Genomic DNA, 27,524 nt, shown 5'->3' on the forward strand with positions numbered 1-27,524 from the left:
AAACTCTCACCATGGTAACCATATCTGTCAAACCACTGCTTAAGCCATGTGGCTTCAAGAGTTCAAGTAAATTTATGGGAGCATTGGGATGACATCTGTAAAACGCGTGCAGGAATGAATCCCTGCTGGGAAATTGGGCCAGTGGCCTCCAGAGCTGAAAGCACATTTGAGAACATCTATTTATATTTGTTTTTATCTTATCAGTATTCAATTTCTGTCCTGTGCATGTTTGATAATATACATAATATAGCAATACAGTAGTTTTGTTGTTAGTGCCGTGGAGTCTATTCTGACTCCTAGTGACCCTGTGGACAGCAGAGCAGAACCCTGCCCAATCTTTTTGAGCCATCCTCTCACCTTCTGGCGCTGTATCAGACAATGCTCCACTGCTATTCATAGGGTTTTCATGGCCAACTTTTTTGGAAGTGGGTGGCCAGGTCTTTCTTCCTAGTCTGTCTTAGTCTAGAAACTCTGCTGAAACCTGTCCACCATGGGTGACCCTGCTGGTATTTGAAATACCAGTGGCATAGCTTTCAGCATCACAGCAAACACGCAGCCGCCACAGTGTGACAACTGACAGACGGGTGGTGTGGTTTCCTGACCTGGAAATGAAGCCGGGCCACAGCGGTGAGCACAACAAATCTTAACCACTAGACCACCAGGGCTGGCTAATACAGTAGTACATATAATTTATAAATAAATAAATATACTTATATTAGGGCATATATACCCATATTTTCTACTGTTGGGGTACACAGTCAAAAGAGTGTGGAGATCACCTAACTAGAACAATGACAAAAACCATGAAAGACTCCATTAAAGCCTGGGGCCTCACCAGTGGCCTCTGCCAGGCTGGCTTAATATAGAAGGTGAAGTCAGCTGTCTGCTGGGAAAACTCCCCTCCCAGCTCATCTCTAGTGCCTCATGTCCCTTTAAAGGGTGAAATCACTTGCATTTTGGTCAAACAGAAAAAATATTATTATCATGACTGTTATATCTAAACCCCCAATCAGCCTCTAAGGAAGTCACATCATAGTGGGAAACCTTTGCTCCCAGGCCCACCGCACACAATTGCGGCCCCTGAAAGGCAAGCGGGGACTGGAGTCCAGCCCATGGCCTGCTCACCACGCCATGTGCCCAGAGAGGGGTGCATCTGCCCCAAGGAAGGCTGTCTCACTAACTCTCACATTGTATGCATTACCAACAGCCCTGCCTTTTTTTTCCACTTTATTTGAATATAATTTTCTCATTGATTTTGCTGTCATAAATACAATTTATTGCTTGTTTTGTCTTAGTCTAATAATAATTTTGAGTTTCCAACCCCTGGAGAGTATGCATTGTGGTGGGGGTGGCAGAATGGGGCTCTGGCTTCAGCAGGTGCAGCCCCCCCCCAAAACACAGCATGCCACGGACGAACATTCAAAAGCTGCATATCATTTTCCGCCCCTGTGTCTCAGAGACGCCTTGAGGCCATCTAATGAAGCGAGTTGTTCCACCCAGAAAACAAAGAACTAACACTCAGTCCAGCCTTGGTTGGGAGCAGCCTGTTGCCTGGGTCCTGGGAGGTGGCCTGCCTCAAATGTCTCCACTGGATATAGGGAATCAGCCATGGAAGGTTCCATTTCACTGGGCCTGAGACCACAGTGGAATAATGCAATCCTTTTGAATATAGCCACAGGGGGTCTCAGATGTCCACACGTCTCTGCTCACTGTTATCTTCCTGAAAACTCCACCGACTTATTTACTAGGAAATGCGATGTTTCCCCCAAAATGTTTTCTCCCTCTTCGGGAGTAATTTTGCTTCCCGCACATCAGGTAGCAGCAAGAAAGGGAGCAGCGTTGGGTCTCTGGGGGCTGGCTCTGCAGTACTCCTGGGACCCTCACGCATCAGTCTTGGGCTCCTTCATCAATCTGACAAATTCCTTGACTTCTTCTTCCAAGACCTTGTTCCTCTTCTCAACATCCTCCCGGGAGCGCTCCACGTTGCGAAGGCTGATTTCCAAGGCTGCAAACTTCTTCTTCTCCTTTTCCAGTTCCTCATTGAGCCTTACCACCTTAGCCCAGACGTCGTAATTTTCCTTCTCAAGGCTACGAGGAAGGAAAGAACAGAATGAGAGAATAGAGTATGACCTCTAAACTCTCCCTTCACCCTTGCCCACAACCTCCTCTGTCCATTTTTCTTTCCACATCACGAGATTCACATCGAACCTGTATCTCTTATTTATGTCCCACCCCCCAATGTGAGGACTTCCCAGGAAACTTGTTTTCCCAGAGCATGTCTGAGCCCCTTTTGTCATTTAGCACCGTCTTGTGACATTTCTCGTGTTGGTGTTCATGTCGTTTTATGCTTTTTAATTTCCATCAGATAATAAAGTCTTTTTTTTTTTTTTGGTGAGGAAGATTGGCCCTGAGCTACCATCTGTGCCAATCTTCCTCTATTTTGTATGTGGGATGCCACCACAGCGTGGTTTGATGTGTGGTGTGTAGGTCTACGCCTGGGACCCAAACCTATGAACCCCGGGCTGCTGAAGCAGAGTGCGCAAACTTAACCACTATGCCACCGGGCTGGCCCCAGTAAAGTCTTTGAAAGAGGAGACCACCTGTAATATATGTATATGTTCACCCCCACAGCACCTTGCATCTGTCCTGCTCAATAGAAATGTTGATTGACTGCTGAAGCCCCATCCAGATTCCCAACACCTTTGTACACGAGAGTGCCTTCTCATCCTGCTTTAATGGAGAGGACAGACCAGTGCCTTCTCTTATTAAGGCCTCCTGGGGATCAAGATTTGGAAAAGTACAGGGAACTGCTCATTGAAGGGCAGTGTTCCTGGCAGTCCCACCCTCATTTCTGGATCGTGCTCCAGGTAAAGGATTTGTTGGATTCCTGAATTCCCAGGATTTTCATGGTTACTGGCCAAAATCTTAGTCTAGTTGCAGGTGCCCCTCTGCCAGGCTGTGCTGAAGTAACTCTTAGGAGTTACTTCATATGCCATTTTTAAGCCAAAAGCGGGAATTTCAGGCCTGTGGGAGATTATGTGATTGGAAATTTGCTTCAGAATTTCATCCTGTGAGGTGCTGCCTCCCTGCTCCCCCAACAGCCTGCCCATTTTCATATGGAGACTTGAGCTCCATTTGAGCCCATGCCTGGCTTCTGTCTCCAAGGGCCTTGGAGAAGCCATTCTGCATGTAACAGCACCACTTCAGAGCTTTGCCTACCATAGCTTACCTCTTCTTTTTGTGTGTGTGTGTGAGGACCAGCCCTGAGCTAACATCCAATGCCAATCCTCCTCTTTTTTGCTGAGGAAGACTGGCCCTGGGCTAACATCCATGCCCACCTTCCTCCACTTTACATGGGACGCCGCCACAGCATGGCTTAACAAGTGGTGCATCGGTGAGCGCCTGTGATTCGAACCGGCGAACCCGGGGCCGCCGCAGCGGAGCACACATACTTTACTGGGCCGGCTCCCGCCTATCTCTTCTTAAAGCTAAATTAGTTTCATTTCTTTTGGCACTCCCATTACAAATCTAGTGTTCTTCTCCAAATTCTCCATCTCCCCCTTGCTCTGGAGGGAATCTCAAATGAGATACTGTGCTAGATCTTAACGTCCACTGATTCCAGTGGAGAGGCAGGATCTGAGTGGGCTCAGGAGGCTGGCTGACAGAGGTTCAAATCCCAGCCCCACCAAGGACTAGTTGTACAACCTTCAGAAATCTGTTTATACTTGCTGGGCCCCCATCTCTTCTGTAAAATGGGGATATTACCTATTTCACAGGATTGCTGTGAGGATTACATGAGAAGGTGTGTCTGAAGCATGAAGCTTAGACGCTGCAGACTGTTAATTCTCCTCCCCCTGCTGAGGATGAGAGGCCCCCCTGATGGTGGATTCAGAGGACTTGGTTCCCTTCAGGAGGAGAGGCTGCCTCTGTGGCAGCCAGTTCTTTCCCTACTTTGTCAGCAACACTCATGTTAGAGTGCAGGGGGAGCCTCCTCTGGGGCTGTTTTGATTACTGTCAAGATGTCACCCAAGTCTTGTACTTCTACAGATGATTGATTTCGGGTTCTTAGACAAAGGAGTGATACTTTGCTTCCGGATGGGCTGCCTTCTTTATAGAACAAAGGATGATGTCTCACAAAAGTCTTCCTTTCGTGTACCTGAGTCTTCATGTACCTTCCTTGCATGTACCTTCAGTCTTAAGATTGAACAGTATCTGTAATTTGAAAAACGCACTAGTTCACATTTCACTACCTCATGATTAGTGTTAATATGGGCTAAGCTGGATTGACGCTTCCTCTCATGAAAAATCAGTGGTGTGAAAAAGATTTCAAGAAAATAGTTTTTCCACCAACGAGAGCAAATTATGTCCAAGTGACTTAGGGATTTGCATGAACCTGTGGCAATAGCCGCCTCACTGGCCTCCTGCTTCCGTCTGTCCTCCGCAGCCGGAGCCCAGTGGGAATCACTGATCCAGGGAAGCTTCAGTCAGCTAGAGCCTTCCGGAAGCTCTGCCTCACTCAGACTTTAAGGTGGTTGGCAAGGCCTCCTGTGCTCTGCCTCCTGCACTTCTCCGCCTTCTCTCCTATCAGTTACTCCCCATGCCCCAGCCTACCACCGCTCTTCCTGCGCAGAACACACCAGACCTACTCCCTTCCCACGGCCTCTGCACCTTTGGTTCTCTCCACCAGGCTTGCTCTTCCCCACTACGTGGACCTGACTTGTTTCCTCATCTCCTTCAGGCCTTTACTTAAGTGACACCTTCTCAATGAGGCCTTCGTGACCACCCTATTTCACACTAGAACCCCCTTCTTGAATTCTCTATCCTCCTGCTCCACTTTATTTCTCTCCATAGCGTTTTCCACCATCTGACAGAGCATAATAGCATACAAATTACTTATCTGTATTGTCTTTCTGTTCCTGCTAGAAGGAAAGTTCTATAAGCGCGGGGACTTTGGTCTGTTTTGTTCAGTGCTATTCCCCCCAGCTCGGATGGTGCCTGGCACGCAGTAGGTGCTCAATAACTATTTTCAGAATGGATGAATCACATTAATATGAAAAAATTTTTAGTTCTTCTTAATTCATTAAAACACATTGATCCTTCAAGAACCACTATTTGGAAATAGTTAATTAAGCTACTTAAGCTACATACTTAACTTTTCATGAATTTAATCTAAAGCTTAGAGTTTTCGCTAATTTAGTCATCTCACCACTCTCTTTCCCCTTTTTCTTATTAGGCCCAACTACTCTTGATCACTGTATTCTCTAAATCGAAGGTTTACAATGTCACTTCTTTGGCAGACAATAACAATCCGTCTTGCTTCTAAAGATGGAAGCCAAGCGGCTGCCCAGGGCCCCTCTGCATGTGACTTACTTCTTAATCTGTTCCTCATACATTTGCTTCTGTGTTTCTATTTCTTTTTGCAGCTCACGGACCACGCTCTGCAAAGATTCAAGTTCCTCTTCTCCAGAGTTCTTTTTTCCAGGCCCGGTTGCAGAGGTTGGGCTGGCAAGAGTGTCTCTCCTGGGGTCACAGGCATGGGAAGAGAGCACATCTGCTTCGTCCCTGGGGGACCCGGGCAGGGCAGGGACGTTATCGTAGGTGGAAGTCCGCTGGGAGTCAGAAAATTGCGGCACACCTTGAGACATCGTTCTCCTGTGCCCTTCCCCTGCCTTCCCCTCTGAAGATGACCAGAACTCATTTTTAAAGATCTCCACTTTGCTGCTATTGGCACCTTGAAAAGCTGATGTCAAGAAGCATTTCCGGTTAGGGAGTGTCTGAGTCCTTTTTCGAGACTGCAACTTCCAATCTCCTGGCTTTTCCCTGGGGTCTCTGCTGCTGTCTTCTAGACACTCATCACTCGGCCGTTGTCCAGTGGGGCTGGTTGTGTCTGAGTCGCTGGTCTAGAAAAAAATGGCCATGAATGTTACATGGGTCTTTCTCACATAGGTCATGCTCCCAAGGTAAGGATTAGAGAGACTTGAAAGAGAGTATATCCCAGCTGCACCTCTATGAAACTCTTAATTAGAAGACTATCTCTTAATTTGTCACATTAGTTGATTATCTGTGTGGAATTTTTTCAAAAGGATATTGCACTTGAAGGAACTCATGCTCTAGAGGGAAGTCATGACTAAAATCAATTGTTTGTTTCCGGTAAAAGAGTCCTAAATGATGATTCTTATATAATCTTAGAATGGAGAGGCCTTTCTAACTATGATTCAAAATCCAGAAGTTATAAAATGAAAGTTTGATAAATCCAACCTACATAGGTTTCCATGACCCACCAAAATGAAAAAAGAACAAAAATAAAACAAAGAAATCACCACATGCTAAATCAAAAAAGAAATGACAAACTGGCAGAAAAATTTGCAATATCACAAACAACAGGCTACTCTCCCTAATACATAAAGTTCATAAAAATTGAGAAGAAAAAGACCAACAACCAATATAAATATGGGAAAAGGACAAGATAAGACAGTTCAGAGAGGAACAATGCAACTGGCTCTTACATCTAAGAAAAGATGTGCAGCCTCTCTCATAAAATGAGAAACTCAAATTAATATTAAAATTACTGAAATATGGGCTGGCCCAGTGGCTAAGTGGTTAAGTGTGCACGCTCTGCTTTGGCAGCCCAGGGTGTGTAGGTTCGGATCCCGGGCGCAGACAGACACACAGCTTGTCAAGCCATGCTGTGGAGGCATCCCATATAAAGTAGAGGAAGACAGGCACAGATGTTAGCCCAGGGCCAACCTTCCTCAGTAAAAAGAGGAGGATTGGCAAAGGATGTTAGCTCAGGGCTAATCTTCCTCACACACACACACAAAAAGCTTACTGAAATATCAGTTCTCACCTATCAGATGAGCAACCTCCCCCAAATTTGACAACACACTCCACTGGTAAAACTGTAGGGAAACAGGTTCTTTCATGCATTGCTGGTGGAAGTACAAAATGGCACAATCTCTGTTTAACTATTTTAATCAAAATTACACATTACAAATCTATTTACCCTGTGACTCAGGAATCCCACTGCTGGGAATTTATCCCCGAAATACATCTGCCTGAATACAAAATGAAGCATGGTCAAGGTTATTCATTGCAGTCTTGTTTATAACACAAAGGACTGAAAACAACCTGCTCATCTATAGGGGCTGATTAGGGGCTGATTAAGTAGATTACATGCACAGAATGGAACACTATACATCTGCCAAAAATATGACGCCATAGGAGACAGCTGTCTATGTACCAATGTGAAAAAGTCTCCAGGACATACTGTTAAGTAGAAAAATGCAAGATACAGGGTATTGTGTGTGTGTGTGTGTGTGTGTGTGTGTGTGTGTGTGTAGAGAGAGAGAGAGAGAGAATCAGAGATTATGTTACATTTTGTGTAAAAAGGGAGGTGAATAACAATGTACAATCATATCTGCTTATATTTGCATAACGGAACACTGGAAGGATAAATAAGAAACTAATAAAGGCAGGGAAGGATGGGGGGCGGGGAAATAGCGGAGGGAGCAGGACTTCTCATGTATATCTTTTTCTATCTTTTTGAACCATGTGTATATATTATATATTTTTAAATCAAATTAAAAAGAAAAAGAATGAGCCCTAAACATAAACTTAGAAAATCAGGGCTTAAGGTCTCCTTCTAACCCTTCTAGCTAATCCCCTGCTTCTGCAACCCCATCCGGGTTGGTTGTCAGAAGTTCCTGGACCTTGAGGTGAGAACCAGATCTAAATCCCATTCCTTCTAGGGCTGCCACCTTGGGCCAGCTGGTCAACCCCTCTGAGACTCAGCTCCTCAGCCATAAAATGTGGATGACGAATTCTGCCCTACAGAGTTAGAGTGAGGACTCCAAAGGTGATCCATTTAAATTTCACAACACAGGGCCTGTCATAGCTGCCCATACTGTTACAATAAATAGCAGAAACCTCTCAACTGAGCATAGCAATGGCTCCTGTCAAGGACTGCGAGTGTTATTTCATTATATGAAGTACAAGCATTTCTAAATATTAATTTAATTTTAGAGTGTTAGTAAGATGCATTGTGTCCAGACAGACATCGCCTAAGAAGAATCACAATCACTACCAGTATCTATCTTTTTCTCAGTACTTTCTTGATCATCCTCAGGATTAACAGTGCTATAGGCAACTTACGTTATTTGGTCAGCCAGAAATTTTAAATCTATTTCTTGGTCACACATAAAGAATCAAGCTGCTATATAAAGTTCACATGTTCTCTTAAAAAAATATTTGTCTCTATAAATATGTAAAAATATTTGAGCTTTGTAAATTATTGTCCTCAAAGAGTCTAAATTTCAGATTCTGCAGAGTTTTTTGACTTTGAGAACGTGAACCCCAATCCTTCAGGACAAATGAGGGGGTTGACATTGCTCAGACTGCTTATCAGGGAATGAGAAATATTACACGAACACATCACATACTCTGAGAAAGGAATCACGTTTCATGGGTTAGCAGGAAACCCGTTCCCTTTGGACTTTCACCCAGAATTTTCAACAACGCTCACTAAAACATTTACAACGTGGTATATAATTTCCCCATTGAACTGTGTTCGAAAAGGTTTCCCTTTTAGAGTGGGCTTCAGTGAGGACTCCCATTGCTCAGTCATTGGGCGACTGGCACACACGTCACTAACCCCACCCTCAGGATGCCAACAGAGACTAGATTTTGAAACAGGGCAGGCTTTCAAGATGCATTCAAATGGGTCTGTATCAGCTGTGCCCACAGCCACAGCATCCTCCAAAACTCCCCAATTGCCACCCAAGAGCAGCTCCTACATGGAATGACCTAGACTGAAGCAAGAGTTGGAGGGAAGGAGGAAGTCTCTCTGCACCTTACCGTGTTACTGAAGCTGTCTGTCCTAGAAATTGAGGGGTCTTCAGTGGCATCCCAGCCCACAGAGCTTCGAGCCACTGGAGGTTTTCTGGGGTCATTTTTTTGGGCAGGTGGTGACAGGGGTGCATCTTTGGACTTGGGGAAGAGGACTTCATGGTCTCTGATCATCATGGTCATTACTCTTTGGATTTGAGGAGCCCCTGGAAGAAAGAAGAAAGAGATCTGTTATGCTGGACCACGGGGCAGGAGGCAGGTAGTCCTCAAGGATCTCCACCCGTGCGATGTCTCTAAACTTGGCTCTAAAACCACAGGGCCCAAAAGGACCAAATTTTGCTCCTCACAGGACCCTTCTTAATTGCTTGGGGTAGGGGATTGTGGTGAAAGGGATGGGATAGAAGAAGGATATAGGAGTGGGGTGAAAGAGAGTTATTTTCAGTCTACACCTCACTGGCTCAGTCTTTTTTTTTTTTTTAAATCTAAGGTTTTGTTTTTTTTTTTTAAGATTTTACTTATTTATTTATTTTCCCCCCAAAGCCCCAGTAGATAGTTGTATGTCATAGCTGCACATCCTTCTAGTTGCTGTATGTGGGACGCGGCCTCAGCATGGCCGGAGAAGCAGTGTGTCAGTGCGCGCCTGGGGTCCGAAGCCGGGCTGCCAGCAGCGGAGCACACGCACTTAACCACTAAGCCACGGGGCCGGCCCTGGATCAGTCTTTGATCAGGAAAATAGGCAATACAACAGGAGAGAAAATGAAGACATCTTTCTCTCCCGATGTGGTCCTCAATATATCTGATTTCTTACGGCACATGGTGAAAACATGCCAGGCATACTGTTTCCCCAAATCCATGGCAGACATCAGTACTTTATGCCAGGACTTCTGCTCACCGAACTAAGACACAGCCTCAGAAGTCTTTTCAACACAGCTTTCAAGTAGCCTTTTTGAGAGGCAGCTTATAAAATGAAAACTATTTGTTTTCTCCTGCTAAGGATATTTAAAAGTAATACAAGACTAAGAAACACTAGCTAACTGTTTTCATGCTAGCCTATTGTACTGTGTGACCATTGGGTAAATCCTTAACCTCTCTGCTCTGCTGTGATCTGGAAAATGGACATAATTCTTGCCCTGCCTACTTCACAGGGCTACTTTACAACTCAGACAAGATAATCAGCTGAAAATGCTTGGCAACTTGCAGAGCAGTGCACAAACATAAGGGGTAGTGTTGTAATTGTTACTTCCTCCGCACCTGCCTTCACCATAGGACCAGCCATACCTCGCATGATCACAGCAGGGTCTTCCACCTTCGACCTGATGAGATTCACACCAATCACAGTAGCCAGATTGTCCACGCTCATCTTGTTAACACTACAGTTCAGCTGGATTTCATGTAGGAACCTGCGGGCAGCCAGGAAATCCCAGAGTAGGAAATAGGAAGTTGCCAGAAGGAAGCACATCCAGGTACCAGTGAGATCTCAGAGATGGATCCCAACTCTTTCCTCCTGCTCTCAAGAATGGAATCAGCCTGCTTTGCCCACAAGAGTTAAGCTTTTCCCTGAAAGATTCAAGACTAAGGAAGAAGAGAAACCAGAAGGGGCCTGCTCGGCTGCTGGTGGTGGCACTGGGCTGGGGTGGGGGAGTCACACTAGCGGGAGGCAGGATCCAGTTCAGGGAGCTAAGAGGAGCTTAGAAGGACTAAAATGGCTACCTGACTGCCGCCTTGTCCTGACTTGATAGGCTTATCTCCCAGGCTCTCAGCACCCATCTGACCCAAATCTCCAGAGAAGAAAATTTTATCATGAGACGATCTCAGAGACTGGAATCTCTGATGCCTCCTTGCTCTCATCCTCCGATTACAGGATCAAGCATCTCGAATTCTCAGCCGGTGCTCAATAACTAACAATGAATTTTTACTATAATTCCACCCATTTGAGGCATGAAGCTCTCAGATTCACTCAAAAAAACCTGAACAGATCAGCAAGGGAATTTCTAAATACTCTCTCTAAAAACCTTTTTAAAATGGCTAGACTGAAGCAACATAAAATTCCAAATACAGAGAAATGATGAAATAAATGTTGGTGTGTTCAAATGAGGAAACATTCTGGAATATTATGGAGTCATTTATAATCCTATTGTGTGACATAGGGAAATGCTCACAGTATAACATTAAGCCAAAAGAAGCAGACATAAATATATATATATATATAAAATTCAAATTTCATATAAAAAATTGTTCCCCTATATTTATATTGATGTGTGTAAAGATCTATCATAGAGAAAAAAATCCAGAAGGAAACACATGCAAGTGTTAATAGTGATTTTGCTGGGTGGGGGAATTGTGGGTAATTTTTATTTCTTATTTACAGTACGTTGTATTTTCCTGGTTTCCAAATTAAGCATGTATCTATTTTTTTTTTTTTGGTGAGGAAGATTAGCCCTGAGCTAACATCCATTGCCAATCCTCCTCTTTTTGCTGAGGAAGATTGGCCCTGAGCTAATATCTGTGCCCATCTCTCTCTATTTTGTATATGGGATACCACCACAGCATGGCTTAATGAGCAGTGCATAGGTCCGTGCCCAGGATCCGAACCTATGAACCCCGGGCTGCCGAAGCAGAGCACATGAACTTAACCACTATGCCACCAGGCTGGCCCCGCATGTATCGTTTTTAGAATCTGGAAACCACAAAAATTTTTTTTTTTTTTTTGCTGAGTAAGATTCGCCCTGAGCCAACATCTGTGCCAGTCTTCCTCTACTTTCTATGTGGGTCGCCATGGCCGCTGACAAGTGGTGTAGGTCCGTGTCTGGGAACCGAACCCAGGCCATCAAAGCAGAGAGTGCCAAACTTAACCACTAGGCAACAGGACTGGCCCAACAAATTATTTTTTAAAAAATAAAGATAAATTTCAGCTCTGTCTGACATGGAGATCCAGGCTCCCAACTCAGCTAGATCTGGGTCAATCCACATGCTACATGTTTCCACAGAGATGGCACACAGCAGGTCCTCAGAAAGGGAGATAAAAAGGGTGGCCTGGAATGAATGTCTCTAGGGTGCTAAGCTATGGCCCAGAATCAGGAAGATGGGAGATAATTCTAGAAACATTATAAGGATTCTGGGTTCCGTTGCATGTCCCGGGACTCTAGGCCGCATTGCAGCAGGCTTGAAGGAGGAAACGTTCATTTTTCGTGCCGATCAGATTTTCAGGGGATCCTTTCCATTATCTTGTGAACACAGGAAACCACTTCAGTGCTATGTGAATGGAGTTGACCTTTCAAAGGTCTGAATCAGCATCTCTGAGTTCACAGAGACACTCTCTCCTCCCCAACCAGGGGCTTCTTTCTGATGTGCCTGAAAACTGCAGAGTGACACCGGGGACTCTCACCTGCACATGTAGCTCAGGAGGCTATAATTGTCTCGAGGAAGGATGGAGAGCTGCTTCATCAACTCCTGCTGAGCCTGGGGAGAGATTTTTAACACCAGTAAATGAGCCAGCTCACTGGCCAGCAATGAGACCCTGGAACATAAGCGGTGTAACTGTGCAGAAGCCACACTGTGGCAGTCACTCCTGTTCCCATCGTTTTGTGGATTTTTAGAAAACTTTTTATTTTGAAATAATTATAAATTCACAGAAACTTGCAAAAAATAAGAGACAGGCTCATAGTTTTTTGTCCAGTGCATTTTTTTTTTGTGTCTACAATTATGCCCCCTCCCCTCCCTACTCTAAGCAAGGACTATTAACAACTCGTATTCACAATAATTGTTTGCTTAATGAATGCTTGAGATGTAACACTCCAATAAAGAAGTGGATCATAACCAAATGATGTCAGGTCACTTGAAGAGTATTGAGAGAAGGATGATGCTTCTGAGGAGGGTTTCAAGCAATGTTGCCTTTCCGAGACCTACTGGGGCACAAGGACAGGCTGACCAATCTGGAGGGTAGGTGAGAGGTCAGAATGTTCTAGCTCCGTGATGACCATGAGGGTCAGAGACAGTTATCCAAGGAACGCATGTGCCAGGGAAAGGAAGGACAGGGAGCTTTTTTTTGCGTGTGAGGAAGATCAGCCCTGAGCTAACATCCATGCCAATCCTCCTCTTTTTGCGGAGGAAGACCGGCTCTGAGCTAACATCTATTGCCAATCCTCCTCTTTTTTTTCCCTTTCTCCCCAAAGCCCCAGTAGATAGTCATAGTTGCACATCCTTCTAGTTGCTGTATGTGGGACGTGGCCTCAGCATGGCCGGACAAGCAGTGTGTCACTGAGTGCCCGGGATCTGAACCTGGGCTGCCAGTAGCAGAGCCCACGCACTTAACAACAGGGAGCTTTTCTGTGTTCCTTTCACCCGCAGCCGCTGTAGGGTCTGTAGTCACCGTCTGTAACATCATGATTGGAAAGTGCACCAGTTCACGTGAGGCAGGCAGGCTCTCCTCAAACCCGAGCAGCTCCTCCTGGAGAAAACGCGCCCTATGGCCTGTCAGCCTGCATGTAGTGACTTGGCACAGACCCTGTGTGTCCAGAGGACCCGCTTCACACTGAGATTCCCTCCTCTTCAGTTTAGTCAAGTGAATTCTTTGCAAAGGTTGCTATAGGCTCACCCCTCCCAGCTACCGCCACTGTCACATTTTCACCAGTGAGGGAGGCTGCTGTCCCTCTGCCCTGTCCAGATGTGCGTGACTGTAGATTAGAAACTCTCAGATCTGCTGAGACTGAGAAAAGTCAGGAGAAGCAGGTCTAGAGGGAGGAAGTCAGGGGTGGGAGCCTTACTATCAGAACTGCATCTATGTACCTCCTGCGCTCGCCCTGGAGCTGCGGGGTGAGATGCCACCGGAAACGTATCTTTTTAGCCCACTTTTAAACCTTATTCCATAAAATATTATTACCTTCACAAAGGTGAGCTGATATACCTGTATAAATTAAGGCTTTCCATAGCCTCTTCTCCCCACAAAAAAATTCATAAATCATGCACAAAATACTCTAAATCAGATCATGCAACCTAATTTTTGTGTTGGAAAATTGCTACAATCGCTATGGCATGTGAGCTGCAGCAGTCATTCTCTTCCTTCCCTAATGTTGAAATAGACAATTGCGTTTTTTCACGGGCCAGGGTCTACTTAAATTGTGAGGCTCCTCCCTCTCAGTCAGGATGGAAGTTCTCACAGCTGTGCTTTCTTCCAGGGCTAGAGCACTATCCACTGATTTCCCACCACCCCCCCCACCCCCGCCCCAAAGCCCCAGTAGATAGTTGTATGTCATAGCTGCACATCCTTCTAGTTGCTGTATGTGGGACGCAGCCTCAGCATGGCGGGATAAGCGGTGCTTCGGTGCGCGCCCAGGATCGAACCCGGGCCACCAGCAACAGAGCGCGCGCACTTAACCGCTAAGCCACGGGGCCGGCCCTCCATTGATTTTTAAAATATATATATATACATACTTTTCTGAAAGCATACTATATAACAAATTGTGAAGTAGAGAATAAAACTCCCCTTAAACTAATAATTTAAAAATGTCACTCACCTGTATCATATCCCTTGGTCCTCAAAACAATCCTGAGGAGAGCAGATATTATTATGCAATTTGCCTAAGTTTGTGCTGTTCAATATAATAGCTACTTGCCACATGCGACTATTTGAATTTAAATAAAATTAAATTAAATTAGGAATTTTGTGCCTCAGTTGCACTAGCCACATTTCAAGTGCCCAATGGCCATGTGTGGCTGCTGGTTACCATACTGGACAGTGAAGCTATATAACAGTTCTATCATTGTAGAAAGTTCTATTGGACTAAAGTAAATAAACTAAGTCTCATAGGAGATGCATGATTTGCCTAATGGCAAAATCAGAGTTAAATCCAGGTCTTCATTGCAGGTTTTTCTGTGCGCCACTTTGCCAGAGAGAGCTTTTAACATAGTAGTGCTAAAACCCAAACTCCCAAAAGTGGGCAGTTAGACCCCTGTATTAGCAGTGTAACACAAATGCATCATGGTCCCTTGGGTTTTGCAAATCTTAGTTGAAAACAATAAAGGTTTTGTTGTTGTTAGCTCGGTTTTATTGATTTCTTTTGTTGATTGGTTAGTTTGTTTAATTACTATGACTCCAGTGTGCTGAGTGTTGACTACGAGGCCTTTCAGGAAACAATTTACAGAGGATTAAAAATCCTGCTGGTGAACTCGCACTCGAACAAGCATGATGTCACAGGAGGTGACTACACACCCTATAGGCAGCTGCAGGTGAAAGGAACAAAGAAAAGCTCCCTGTCCTTCCTCTCCCTGGCACATGCATTCCTTGTATGCCCACGCCTGACACTCATGGTCATTATGCAGCCAGAACATTCTGACCTCTCACCTGTCCGAGAGGTTGGCCAGCCTGTCCTTGTGTCCCAGTGGGTCTCAGCAAGGCCATATTGCTTGAAACCCTTCTCAGAAGCATCCTCCTTCTCTTACTAATTTTAAAGTGACTTGGGGGTATTTGATTACGTTCCAATTCTTATTGGATTGTTATACCCCATGAAGACTATCACCTTGCTTCGCTTCCTTTGCCTTTTGTTGCTGAGCAAGTTCCAGTTTGACTAAGTATCTCACCAAAAGATATGGCACCCCCTGACCCACTGTTGCCTGCCTACCAGAATAGTGTTCAGTAACCATCACTTTCTTCTGAAGCAGGACAACTAACTCTAATGAGATACAAACCTTTGTCTCATCTGCATTCATGAGCTGCCCACATAGCAAGAACCCCTCATACTGGCTCCAGGGAACCACCGGCTCCGGGAGATCTCGGAGGTAGAGCTTTAACAGGGAGGCCACCGTGTGCACATCTGTATCTCTGGAAGAAAATAAGCAATGCTTTTTGAAACTCCAGAACTCTCTTCACCTCCCCTCGGTGATCCACTGAACAAAATCCCAGGTTCCAAAGGTGAGTTTTACAGAGGAGTAGAGTCCAATAAAGATGTATCCAACCAAAACATTTTTGCTAATCTCTCTTCTGGATTAATAACCCTCAATACTTTTTCTTTCTCTCTTCTACCTGACTACCTCAAAGATAAGTTCAAGGTCTATTTTTTCTAAAGCAGAAACTATTTTAGTCTTCAATGCTTTCTTTTTTCTCCAAGTCACTTAATACCTCACAATTTAGCATTCTCTACTTAGTCTTTAATTTTTCATGTGGTAACTCCTTTATATCCATGGTCCACTGATCTCTTTCATCCCTCAGAGAGTTTCAAATATTTCTGAGATTCATTCATATATTTATGTAATCATTCATTCAATCAATAAGCACTGAGAGAACCTACTAGTTGCAAGATACTATGTCAGGCACTGGAATTTCAGCAGTGAACCTGAAGAACACACAGGGCACCTGGCCTCATTGAGCCACAGAGCTGCGCAGAGGCAAACGTTACCAAGTCTTTACAATACTATGCGGTTAGTGTGACAACAGGGGAAGTCCAGGACCTGGGACCATATGGAAACGTGGAAAAGGGACACCCAATGCAGAGTTGGGGAGCCACAGGAGACTCTTCAGACAGGATCTGAAGAATGCTGAGGAGTCCAGCATGGCACAGGCAGCATATGCATGAGCCTGGAGGGTGGACAGAGGAGGCTCTGCTGCAGGACCTGAGACAACATTCATACGATTGCCTGATTAGCCGGAAGAGGCACAGGCTTTTCAGTCCAGCTTCTCTGGTTTACAGCAGGGGTCAACATACCCTGGCCAGGAGTCAAATCTGGCCCACCACCTATATTTGTACAGCCTGTGAGCTAAGAATGGGTTTTATATTTTTAAATGGTTGGGGAAAAAACTCAAAAGAAGAATATTTCATGGCATGTGAAAATTATATGAAATTCGAATTTCAGCCTCCATAAATAAAGTGCTACGGGAACACAGCCACGCTCATTCGTTTCTGTATCATCTTGGGCAGATTTTGCGCTGTAAGACCAGAGTTGAGCAGTTGTGGCCGAGACCATCTGACCCGCAAAGCCTAAATATTTCATATGTGGCCCTTTAAGAAAAGTCTGCTGACCCCTGGTTTACAGAGTTATTGTATTTATTCTGCAACTCTACAAGAGGAAATGTCTGAATCTATCATATACTGGAAGCTCATTAGTGAAGAAGTATTTCTTTATTTCATATAAGGAAAAACTGATATTCTTAAGAGGCAGTCCTGGTAGTGTTTTGAAAGCTGTGATGTGGTAAGAGGTTCAGACAATCTGTGTCTCCTCGGTTTCAGCAATGGGGAATATAGAATCGCTGGGTAGAAATGCCTCGTGGAGGAGAGAGTGGGGAGGGGTGGATTTGGGCAGAAAGAGGAGCAGGGAGGCATTTGAGGCAGCGGAGACAAGAACACCAGGACTTGACGGTGAAGCTCTGTCTTGGCGTTTGGTATAAATTTTTATGTTTTGTTTTTCGACAACCAGTGGTTAAAGCTGTCTTCTGAAAAGGCTCCCCATCTGCAGCCTGTGAACTCTCTACCTCCAAGGAGAACTCGAGCTGGCACAGAGCCCGGTCCACGCTCCACGGCTGCCCTCAGGAAATCGAGGGCGGGAACCTTCACTTAACCTGGGGATTCTGGAGAAGCCTTCCCTGCTGAGTCACTGCCTAAAACCGCCCCTGGGCAAAGCCGTCTTGTCAAAATACAGGAGAAGTTCCCAAGAAAATGGCAGACAATCAGCTGACAGTTTGTAGGCGCAGCCTTCTGCTAAAGGTCTAAAGCCGCCTCTCCTAATGTCCCTGCATCGCAGTCCACTCAGTGGTCTTAATCAGAATCCAGGCTCTCTTGCTTGACTGGGGGCTCTCTCTCACCCCACATCCAATTAGTCTTCCAAAGCCCCTCAATTCTACTATCTAAACGTCACGTGAATCCCTTGAAGCCCCTCCCCTCCTTTCACTGCCCTATTTCAGAAGGCCATCGTCTTGTGCCAGGATTCTGCCCCAGCCTCCTCTCCGGCCTCCTGCCTCCAGGGTTCCATTCGCTGATGCACTGTCCATTGCCTAGCACAGCCCCCAACACTCAAAACACACCCACAGAATGAATGTAAAAACCAAAAAATTTGAAATGAGAAAAACAATATAGATGTCAAAAAATGGACTCTTTTGAAGAGAAAGAACAATAAAAAAGACAAACTAGGGGCCGGCCTGGTGGCATAGCAGTTAAGTGCGCGCGCTCTGCTTTGGCAGCCTGGGGTTCACAGGTTCGGATCCCGGGCGCGCATTGAGGCACCACCTATCAAGCCATGCTGTGGCGGCGTCCCATATAAGGTAGAGGAAGATGGGCACGGATGTTAGCTCAGGGCCAATCTTCCTCAGTAAAAAAGAGGAGGATTGCCATCGGATGTTAGCTCAGGGCTAATCTTCCTCACAAAAAACAGAATAAGACAAATTACTAGATAGTTTAACTGAGAGAAACTAAGACAGCAAAAATATCCAACATTAGAAAAGAGAAACATGTTATAACCACAGATATAGTGTAGATACTTCAAAGCTATAATCAAAGAACACAGTTGGCTGTATAAACCATCTTAGAACACTGAAACCCCCAGCAAGCTTCCGGATCCATTTCACCAGGGGAGGATAATGCTGCTTGGACTGGTGAACCCTCATGCTTCTTTATTGTCTCAGCTTAAATGTCATTTTCTTGGGGACCTCCCTAAATCCACGAGAACATATCAAAAGCCCCCTGTTCTAAGTTCTCATAGTACCATCTAGTTTTCATTTTTAGCACTCAACACAATGGAAATTATACAGGTATTTCTGCAGATTTTTGGTTTAATGTCTGTGCCCCCATTGTAACAGGGCTGACTCAGATGTCACAGTTATAGTCTAAATTTCCAGCATGATGTTTCCTGAGTTTGCTATTCCTCCAACATCCTTAAATGATTTTTTTTAATCAAGTGTTAAGAGCAAGTCAGGAGCCAGGTGGCCTCTGAGTTCCACACCTGATCCACCAGAGATTAGCCACGGCCCCTCAGACGGCTCTGCCCACCCTCCCCTTGTAGCACTGATCTTATAACGCGGCGTGTCTGTATGTCTGTTTCTCACAGAATTGTAGGTATTGGAAGTGCATCAGCTGTGTGGCCAGGCCATATCCAGCCCAGTAGAAACTCCACAAGAAGACTTTTAAATTCTTATTCATATGTTTAATGAGAACCAGATACACCCTCACTAGAATCTACCAAATAAGAGCTCCTTTGTTCTTGTTTATTCTAGTGAGGCTATTTGGGGGATCTTATGGTGGAACCAAGCATATGACCATTGTCGAGGTTCAGATGAATACCCACAAGGGTCATGTGGACCCAAGAGTTAGCCCTGGGAGGACCCTGAGGAGCCCCAGGTGGCCCTTTCTATTTCTGGATGTGTAGACTCTACCCCTCTGTTCTGGGGATGGAGATGTCATGACAAGGTGTGGTAATTTTCCTCCTTCCAGCCTCAAATACTTCACAGGAATCAGACTCTGACTCCACCACCCGGGCTGACTTTACAGGCGCTTAAGCTGACGCCTAGGATGGGCATTGGGCACCCCACAGTCACCTCTATCCCTCCTGGCTGACTGCTCCCATCGCTTTAGCAACCACCCACCTGTATCTTTTGATCAACTCAAAGCTAATTAAAAACATAAAAAGAAAAGTGAATATAAAGGTAGTGCGCTGTGAACTATATTGAACAGGTGCCTGATAATGAAGTGCGATTTACGGTGCTGCTGAAAGGTCCTTAAATTTGATGGCATAACCTGCTACAGTTCTAGTGACAACTCCACCCTCGCTTTCCTGTTAAAATACAGCACCCCTGGTAAATTAACCTATTATATTTCAAGGGCAGCAAAGACAGACAATACGATGGGGCAAACTGAGACAGTGGCTGTGAGAATGGAAAGAAACAGGTGGGTCTCAGAGATACTTCGGAGGGAGAATGGACAGCGTTGGTGACTGGAGTGGGAGGTGAAGGAGAGGGCACAATCAGACTGTCCACACAGCAAGACACTTAGCTAGTCATGATTTTCCCAGGATCAGCTCTACTCTTTGGTCGTCAATCAGGTCTTGGGGAATTTCAACCTTTGGAAACTGGGTAGAGTTCAGGCCTGTCTTAATAAACCTTGGTCTATGCGCTGCTGATTTGGAAAGAACAATGACTCTTTCTTGCCAGACAAGCGCATGCAGGCATCCAAGGCGAATATTGCACAATAGCAGAGTGTACAATGTCAGGGCAGGGTTATACTAGCTGGGCATGGCAGAGAAGGAAATCTCGGCTGGGTGGCTGGATGAGGTGGGGAGGGAGGCGGATGGTGGGCAGAAACGTCACTACACCTGGTATGTCCCAAACAAGGCCAGGCAACCTCCACACAGGAGACTTCGGAGAATGCCAGGCTGCCAAAATGTCAGTATGTACTCCCTCCAAAAGGGCTCAGAACTAAGTTCAGAATTGCACAGTACTGTGACCTCCCAACCTACGTGAAGTCCTAGTTCTGGTCATTTCTGGAAAGCTGAGGAAGACCACTGGAGCCCTTGGATATAGATATGGTGCGTCCTCCACCACACCAAGTGTGTTTGTACAGCCAGCTTTCTCATCTGCCCTGGTGGGTGGGCCTGGAGCTAGGTCCCATCTTTTTCCCCTACTCTGCACTTCTCTCGCCCCGATATCCTAAACATTTCTTGACTGCCCAGCAAGGCTCTAGTCTGAGTTCACATCATCTGTCACATAAATGATCAACATACGCTCCTCACTGTGCTCCAGGCTCCCAAATTCTGACTATGAGCGAAACAAAAGGCTCCTCCTGGGGCAAGCCAGGGCTCTTGGAAGTGTCTGTGCAAGTCCTGTAGCTCAACTGGAATAGAGAGGTCCTCTCACCCGAGCAAGGCAGAGGGGAGGGCAAGGTGAGCACAGCGTACCTGTCAAAGGAGGGCCGCTCCCCGGCGTCAAAAGCATCTCTCAGCTGCTTCACCAGGTTGTCCTGCCCAGGCAGTCGGAAGATGCCCTCTTCATTCAGGCCATGCTCGAGAATGAACTCTGCACACTTCTCCACCAGGATGGGCACCAGATGGGGGCCAAATTTCTGCTCATAAGCCACAGTCTCATCCAAGCGCTGACCAAACACCGCTGAGAAGAGAAAAAACAGGACCTGCCCATCACCCTTGGGCTTCCATTGGATGAACTGATAGGTCAAAGCGCTTTGCTTCTTTCTTGATTTCCCATGTTGCTTACAATCTCAAAGGTTTTAGGTACTAAACAAACGACATTAAACAAAATATAGTAGACAAATCACCTATAATATTTCCTGGGGCTATAAATTTGCAGCAGTCTCTGTCAGCCTTTTTCTATTCACCCACATTTTTACATAGTTAAAATAACTCATTTTTATTATTTGTTGTGTGCTAGAAATTGTGCTAAGCCCTTGCACACCTTTTTTCAATTAATCTTGACAGCAACCCCATGAAGTGGTAGTATCGTTATACCCGCCTTACTAGTAAAAACACTGAGCCTTAGAGGCACTGATGAACTTGCCAAGGTCAGGTGCCAGGGTCTGGTACAGTCAGAATTCAAGTCCAGGCAATAAACTCAAGAGAATGTGCTCTTAACCACAGCAGCAAGCAGGCCGTTTTGAATTCTGCTTGTGTCATATAGCCTTAAAGCATGATTGTCTATCACATGGATATCCCACTGTATTAAACCATTGAGGCATTTTTGATAATTTAGGTTGCTTACTATGTTTTCCTATTGTCAACATTGCCACAGTGAACATGTTCATTCGCCTAGCAGAGTTCCTGGAATGTATGTAGTACAATGTGTAATTTCTAATTAATTGCTTAATTAATTAACATTTGGATGGATGAACATAGGCTTTTCATTCTTTTGAACTATTTCCTCAGGGCTAATTCTCACATGTAGAATTACTAGGTCAAGGGGTTTGAACGTTTTTACCACCTGATAGTATGCAAATTGCTTTCCGAAAATATTTTTCCAAATTATACTGCCTCTAGCAAAGCATGTGTGGACCAGCTCCACCCCAGCCCTGTTAGCACTTGGCTGTCTAATTTCCGCACCCCAGTGGAGCTACCCAGTGGTGTAGCAAGTTAGCTTATAAATCAGGACAATCGCTGGCTACCCATTCTCCCACCAGCCTCCCATGCCCTTCATGTCCTGGAGGTTCAAAACACAGGTCATGGCTTCAGCTCTGTCTTGCCTGATTCTCCCTCTGTCATAAGCAGGGTTCTGCCACACCGACCGCTTCAATCCCTAGGACATCAGTTCCCAAAGTTCTTCGGTTTTCCCCATGATTCTCTCTCTCTCTGGTTGGTCTCCTATATGCAGTCTCTAATTAATATGGATTCCACCTTAATGTGGCGAGCTCTGGAATCCACCATGTCCTCTCCACTCCCCCACACTGCCCTCCACTAGGCTGGACTCCTCTCTCATCTACGACTGCTGTGGTCTCTTCTAATATGTTCAAAACTCTCCTGCTCCTTACCTTTCTACACCACAGATCTACCCGAGCACATCTCCCGTTTTTAACAGTCATCCACTTCTTCCCCAATTGCCACAGCAGCATTTTTCAAATTATCCCTCAAAATTCCAGGGGTTCCTCTGAGGCAGGCCCCTCCCTCATTATATCAGGTGCCAAGAGGTGAGGGCATCAGATCTCGGAGGAGCTGAGCAGGTGGGCCTCTGTACTCCCTACTCCCACCCAGATCTGCTGGGCTATTGTCTGTTGTATTCATAGCATTCCAGTGAGACTTTGTATGGTTAAATATTTCTGGGCTGAAGTTTTAAACCAGGGCTGGCACTCCTTAGGATGGCATTTGGCCTGGCCCTCACCTACCTTTCTGGCCTGATTTCCTGCCACACTCCCAAAGGCACTTCAGCCTGAGGTTCCCAAAGCCCACAGCACTCTCCAGTCTTCGTGCCCTTGGACGGTCTCTTCTCGCTGCCCAGTCTGTTCATCTCTCCATTCCCTGTTTGCTGGAATTCTACTTGTCTTCCTTGGCCCAACTCAAATATCATCACCTCTGCCACTCCTTCCCTGACCCCAGCCTGAGACACTCCATCTGTACTCTGTATACTCACAACCCTTCTTGAATGACCCAATGTCTTTCCACACTGTGCTGTAATTATCTGTAGGTACCTGTGCCCTCTGCACAACTCTAAGTTCCCTGATGCTGCGAATATGGGGAGGGTCTCTTTTCATCCCCACTGTTTAGCATGGGGCCTGGCCCAAGGAAGATAGTCAATCAATTCTGCTAAATTACTTAACGAATCATTTCATCTTTAAGCAAATGCTCTCCCTGATTAATGGTAATTTTGACATTTCTTTAGTTTAAACACTAGTAGGGATCTCCTCAGTAAATAAATTCAGCTACATGCTAACAATTATCGAGTGTCCTGCCATGTGCCAGCTTGTGTCATATAGCCACGTGTCCATAGGCCACGTGGAATGGTCTATGCAGACAAGGGAATGTAAGACATGGTTCTTGTTTTCAATGAATGTACCATTGAGTTATGAAAATGAAATGACTACATATAAAATAATGAGAAACAATTAGAGAATATCAATAATTATATAGAATTAGGTTCCTCTTTGTGAAAGGAGCTGGACAGATATTTTCACCAAATTGGAAGAAAATGATTGAGATGATCTGACTTAAAACATAGACCACATGGCATTTGTAAAATTCCCTTTGCAGGGTCCAGGTAGGGGCACCACCAAGGGAGAGGCAGATGTGTTTCAGAGCAGCTGAAACTTGGGCTCAAGGAGCCCGGTGGACCCCGAGAGGGAAAGATGGCCCAAACAGTATGGAAGGGTGTGCACAGAGATGTCAAAGCTGTCAAGTGTGAGCTCCATTTCTGAGGCCCCGAGACCGACGCTCCACTGGGCAGTGACCTGGAATCAAGCTGCTTCTTACACCCCTCTGCGTAGCCAGGCCTCTAACTTCTCTCCTCGTCGGAGTCTATCAGACTTGTCTTGTGTTTATCTTCTATTCCTCCTACACCCCACAGGCAGTCATTTCGATGTCACCCTCACCAGTTCTCTCATTTCCCAACACTCCTTTTCCCTCCAACATCTCTACCCTGCCGATTCCTGATACTCTCTCCACGCCTTCGTCAGGCCACTGGAGCTACAAGAGAACACAGCATAGCATATCGTGGAAATTTCTATTTCCACTCTCGGTGAGACCTTGCTTCCAAACCGTCCCCACTCCCCTTGAGCTCACCACCCATTCCCTCCCCTCTGTCTCAGCAGGTGGTCTTGTCTCCTCTTTCCCTTATCTCCCCAAATGGAGGACATCGTAAGTGAACTCCTTGATCTCCATCTCTTTCCTCCTCTGTCTGTCTGCCTGTCCTCTCCCGGAGGAAGAAAAGGACCCTGTGCTTTCCTCTAAGGTGAAGCTTTCTTCAATGTGGGTTCCACCCCTTTCTACCTTTACCAGGACTTCATTCCTTCCCTTTCCTGTCTTAAATTTTTCTCTTTCTATTGCAAGAGCCTACATGAGTCTAAGTCTTTGCCAATTTATTAAAGAAGAACCTCCCATCCCAGCTTTCAGGCAAACAACAAATACTTGCCCATCTTCTCTTCACCAATACACTCATAGCAAAACACGCCTACTTCTGGAAAGTTGTCCACCCTCACAGCCTCTACTTCTTCCCTCGTTACTCACTTCTCAACCTCTCGCGCCGTCTCCGTCTGCTTCATCGGCCTGCATCTTTGCCATCCAACCCGCTCACTGAGACTTCTAGTGCCCTCCTAATGGCCAAACTTGGCTTATGTTCATTCCACACTCCACTGGTCTTCTCTGAAGACTCCGATGGTGCTGATTCTCCTTCCTCCTCAAGACTTTCTCCCTATGTGGCTCCCACTCCCACTCTATTCCCATCTCCCTGCTGGCTCCTGTGCTGTCTCCTTCAATGTCTCCTTTCCTCCACCTGCTCCTTTAGTGTGTCATTTCCTGGCATTCCAACTCAGATGTCTTCTCACTCTAAACACTCTCCTTGGGAAAGGTCATATGCTTCCATACATTTGGATATCATCCACAAACTGATAACTTATAAATCTGCATACTCGGTCTAGATCTCTCTCTATATCTCCATCATCTCCATCTCCATTTCTCTCTTCTCTTGCCCCCTCTCTTCCCTTAAGTCCAACATTGAATGGCAGTTCTCTTAGAGTGTTCTCCGGTGTCACTCTCTTCCTACCGCAACACTCCCAAATCACTACTTCTCCTGTAGCCTTCCTTGCAGGCAGTAGCATTCAGTCAATCAAGCACCAGGCACTTTTCTAAGCACTGAGAATACAAGTCCATTAACACAAGGTACCTGCACTCAGCTAACCCAATTAGCAAAGGAATTATCTGCACACCCCTGTTTCCTTCCAAACAGATCAGTACATTCTAAATATGCCTTAAACCATCATTCTCCTCTATCCTCACTGCTACTGTCAAAATTATTGTAATTTTTGGGGCCAGCCCGCTGGCGTAGTGGGGTTAAGTACGCACGCTCCGCTTTGGCGGCCCGGGGTTCCCACGTTCGGAACCCGGGCACAGGCTGTCACACCGCTTGTCAAGTCATGCTGTGGTGGTGTCCCATATAAAGTAGAGGAAGATGGGCACGGATGTTAGCCCAGGGCCAGTGTTCCTCAGCAAAAAGAGGAGGATTGGAATTCGATGTTAGCTCAGGGCTGATCTTCCTCACACACACAAAAAAAATTATCGTAATTTACTGCAAATTTCTTCCACTGGAATTCACAAAACCATTCAGCAAATATTGACTGAACATCTGCTGTGGGCCACCCTCTTTGGTAGCTGGAGATTATGATAGAAGGAATGAAAAGTGGTCTTTGCTCTTGAAAACTCTGGAGCTGATGCCCTTCCTCCTTCTCCCCACCTGGAAATCTGATCTTGCAGCAAGCCTGAGTTCAGATGTCTTCTCCTCAGAGGCCATCAGTCACTCCCTCCTCTAACTAACCTTTCCCTAGTTCACTAGGATCTAGCTACACAGACATCTTTTCTCCCCTCCAAGGAGTAAAACTTACTCCTGCCTCCAAGCCTTTGCTCCTGTTGTTCCTCAGCTTGAAACGCTCTTCACCCAGCTCTTCAGGGTGCTGGCTCCTGCTCATCACTACTCTTTCAGCTCAAATGTCCTCTCCCCAGAAAGGCCTTTCTTACCTATCGCCTCTAAAGCAGTGTCTCCCACCCTCCATCCCTCAGTCAAAATCTATCTCATAACTCAGTCTCATTTCCTTCTTGACCCTCATCATCATCAGAAATTATCTTTATTTATTATTTACTTGTATACTATTTATTTCATACTACTGGAATATAACCTTCAGAAATCTACCTGTATCTCCAAGTATTCATTTTTCTGGAGATAGATTCTATAACTTTCACTTGAATCTTAAGGTGGTCTGTGTTCCTAATATAACACAGAAATCGCTGATTTAAATCCTGATAATTCAGAGAGCTCCCTGTTTATGCCTCTGTTTGCTCACTTCTCATGTAGTTTTATGATGATTTATTTAAACACCTCTCTCTTCCACTGGACTACGGGCTCCTCAAAGGTAGACAGCCTGTCTGGCTCACCGTCTATTTTTATTTCCTGGCACAGAGCCTGGCATATGATGGACCCAGTCCTCAAAGAGCTGTGACTACCCGCCGTCTCCCATTCCTCCCAATCTCGCCCCTTTTCTCTCGAATGCACTCTGATCAGCACTTCTCCAAACTTGCACTTGTCTAAGAGATCAATGGCCTTTACATTTTTAAAATCCAGGGGTCAAATTCTGTCTTCATCTTAACTGCTCTGTCAGGAACATGTGACACAGCAAATCACTCCCTCCTTCTTGAGACACTTTTTTTACATGGCTTTCAGTACACTCTCTTAGTTCTCCATTTATCTCATTAGCTGCTCCTTCTCAGCCTCCTCCGATGATTCCTCCCTTTTACCCTGTCCTCTAAACACTGGAGTGTCCCAGACCTTCCTCTCCTCTTCTGCACATACTTCATTATCTCATGGCATTAAATGTCACCCAAAGGTTGAAGACTCCGAACTTTACATCTCCAGCCTAGAAATCAGTCAAAGCTATTTCCTCCAACAAGAAATGACCACTGCGTGCTCTAGAGGCACCAGGACTGACAGGGTCCCTTCTCACATGAGAGAAAGAACATCCTGGCTTTCTTTAGTTTGTCCAGGTCAGGCTTTGCCACTCTTCGTCTCAGATCACATATGGGGAGTTTAGAATCCAAAACATCCCTGGAACTCCAGAGACCCGATCCTGAGTTCTACTTACCTCTGCCTTCTAGGTGCTGATCAGCACCCATTGATCCTGGGGGGACATGAAATAGCCTAGATACAGGGAAACAGGTGACCAGAGAAATCCCAAGGAAACTGGGGAAGGAGCCAGTGAAGGAGGAGGGGAGCAGACAGTGGGGTGGGGAGGGAGTCAAAGACCATTCTCCACCCCAGCACACCACGGGGCAAAACCCAGGCTCCTGCCCTGCACCATGCCCTCCTCAGTGCACCCAGTCCTTCAGCGACCCAGTGCCCCACTGCTCTTTCCACCCTCACCCAGCCACTCATTCCCTCAGAACTGCTTATCGCTTTGCACCAGACACCATCAGTGGAGGCATTTCCAATTTAACAGGTACAAATCTTAAGTAATTAATTATGATATGTAATTAAGTGAATTTATGACGGAACTGCCCTAGAAGCTTTC

The 27,524-nt window shown here is 45.6% G+C and overlaps 1 protein-coding gene across 2 annotated transcripts in view; it reads right to left on the reverse strand.

The window, feature by feature from the left end:
* Nucleotides 1-177: 177 nt before the first annotated feature.
* ARHGAP25 (Rho GTPase activating protein 25) overlaps nt 178-27,524 on the reverse strand; it is an 87,825-nt gene continuing 60,478 nt past the window's right edge. For both annotated transcript variants that reach the window (XM_004435597.2, XM_087436642.1), the window contains exons 5-11: nt 20,716-20,923; nt 15,529-15,661; nt 12,230-12,303; nt 10,123-10,244; nt 8,854-9,050; nt 5,371-5,900; nt 178-2,088 (exon numbers count right to left, since the gene is read on the reverse strand). In XM_004435597.2, coding sequence (XP_004435654.2) covers nt 1,881-2,088; nt 5,371-5,900; nt 8,854-9,050; nt 10,123-10,244; nt 12,230-12,303; nt 15,529-15,661; nt 20,716-20,923 — 1,472 coding nt within the window. In that variant the 3' untranslated portion in view covers nt 178-1,880. The remainder of the gene's footprint in view (nt 2,089-5,370; nt 5,901-8,853; nt 9,051-10,122; nt 10,245-12,229; nt 12,304-15,528; nt 15,662-20,715; nt 20,924-27,524) is intronic.

This window comes from Ceratotherium simum, chromosome 11, assembly GCF_057802395.1.
Source record: "Ceratotherium simum simum isolate JZ-2026a chromosome 11, ASM5780239v1, whole genome shotgun sequence".
Classification (NCBI taxonomy): Eukaryota; Metazoa; Chordata; class Mammalia; order Perissodactyla; family Rhinocerotidae; genus Ceratotherium; species Ceratotherium simum.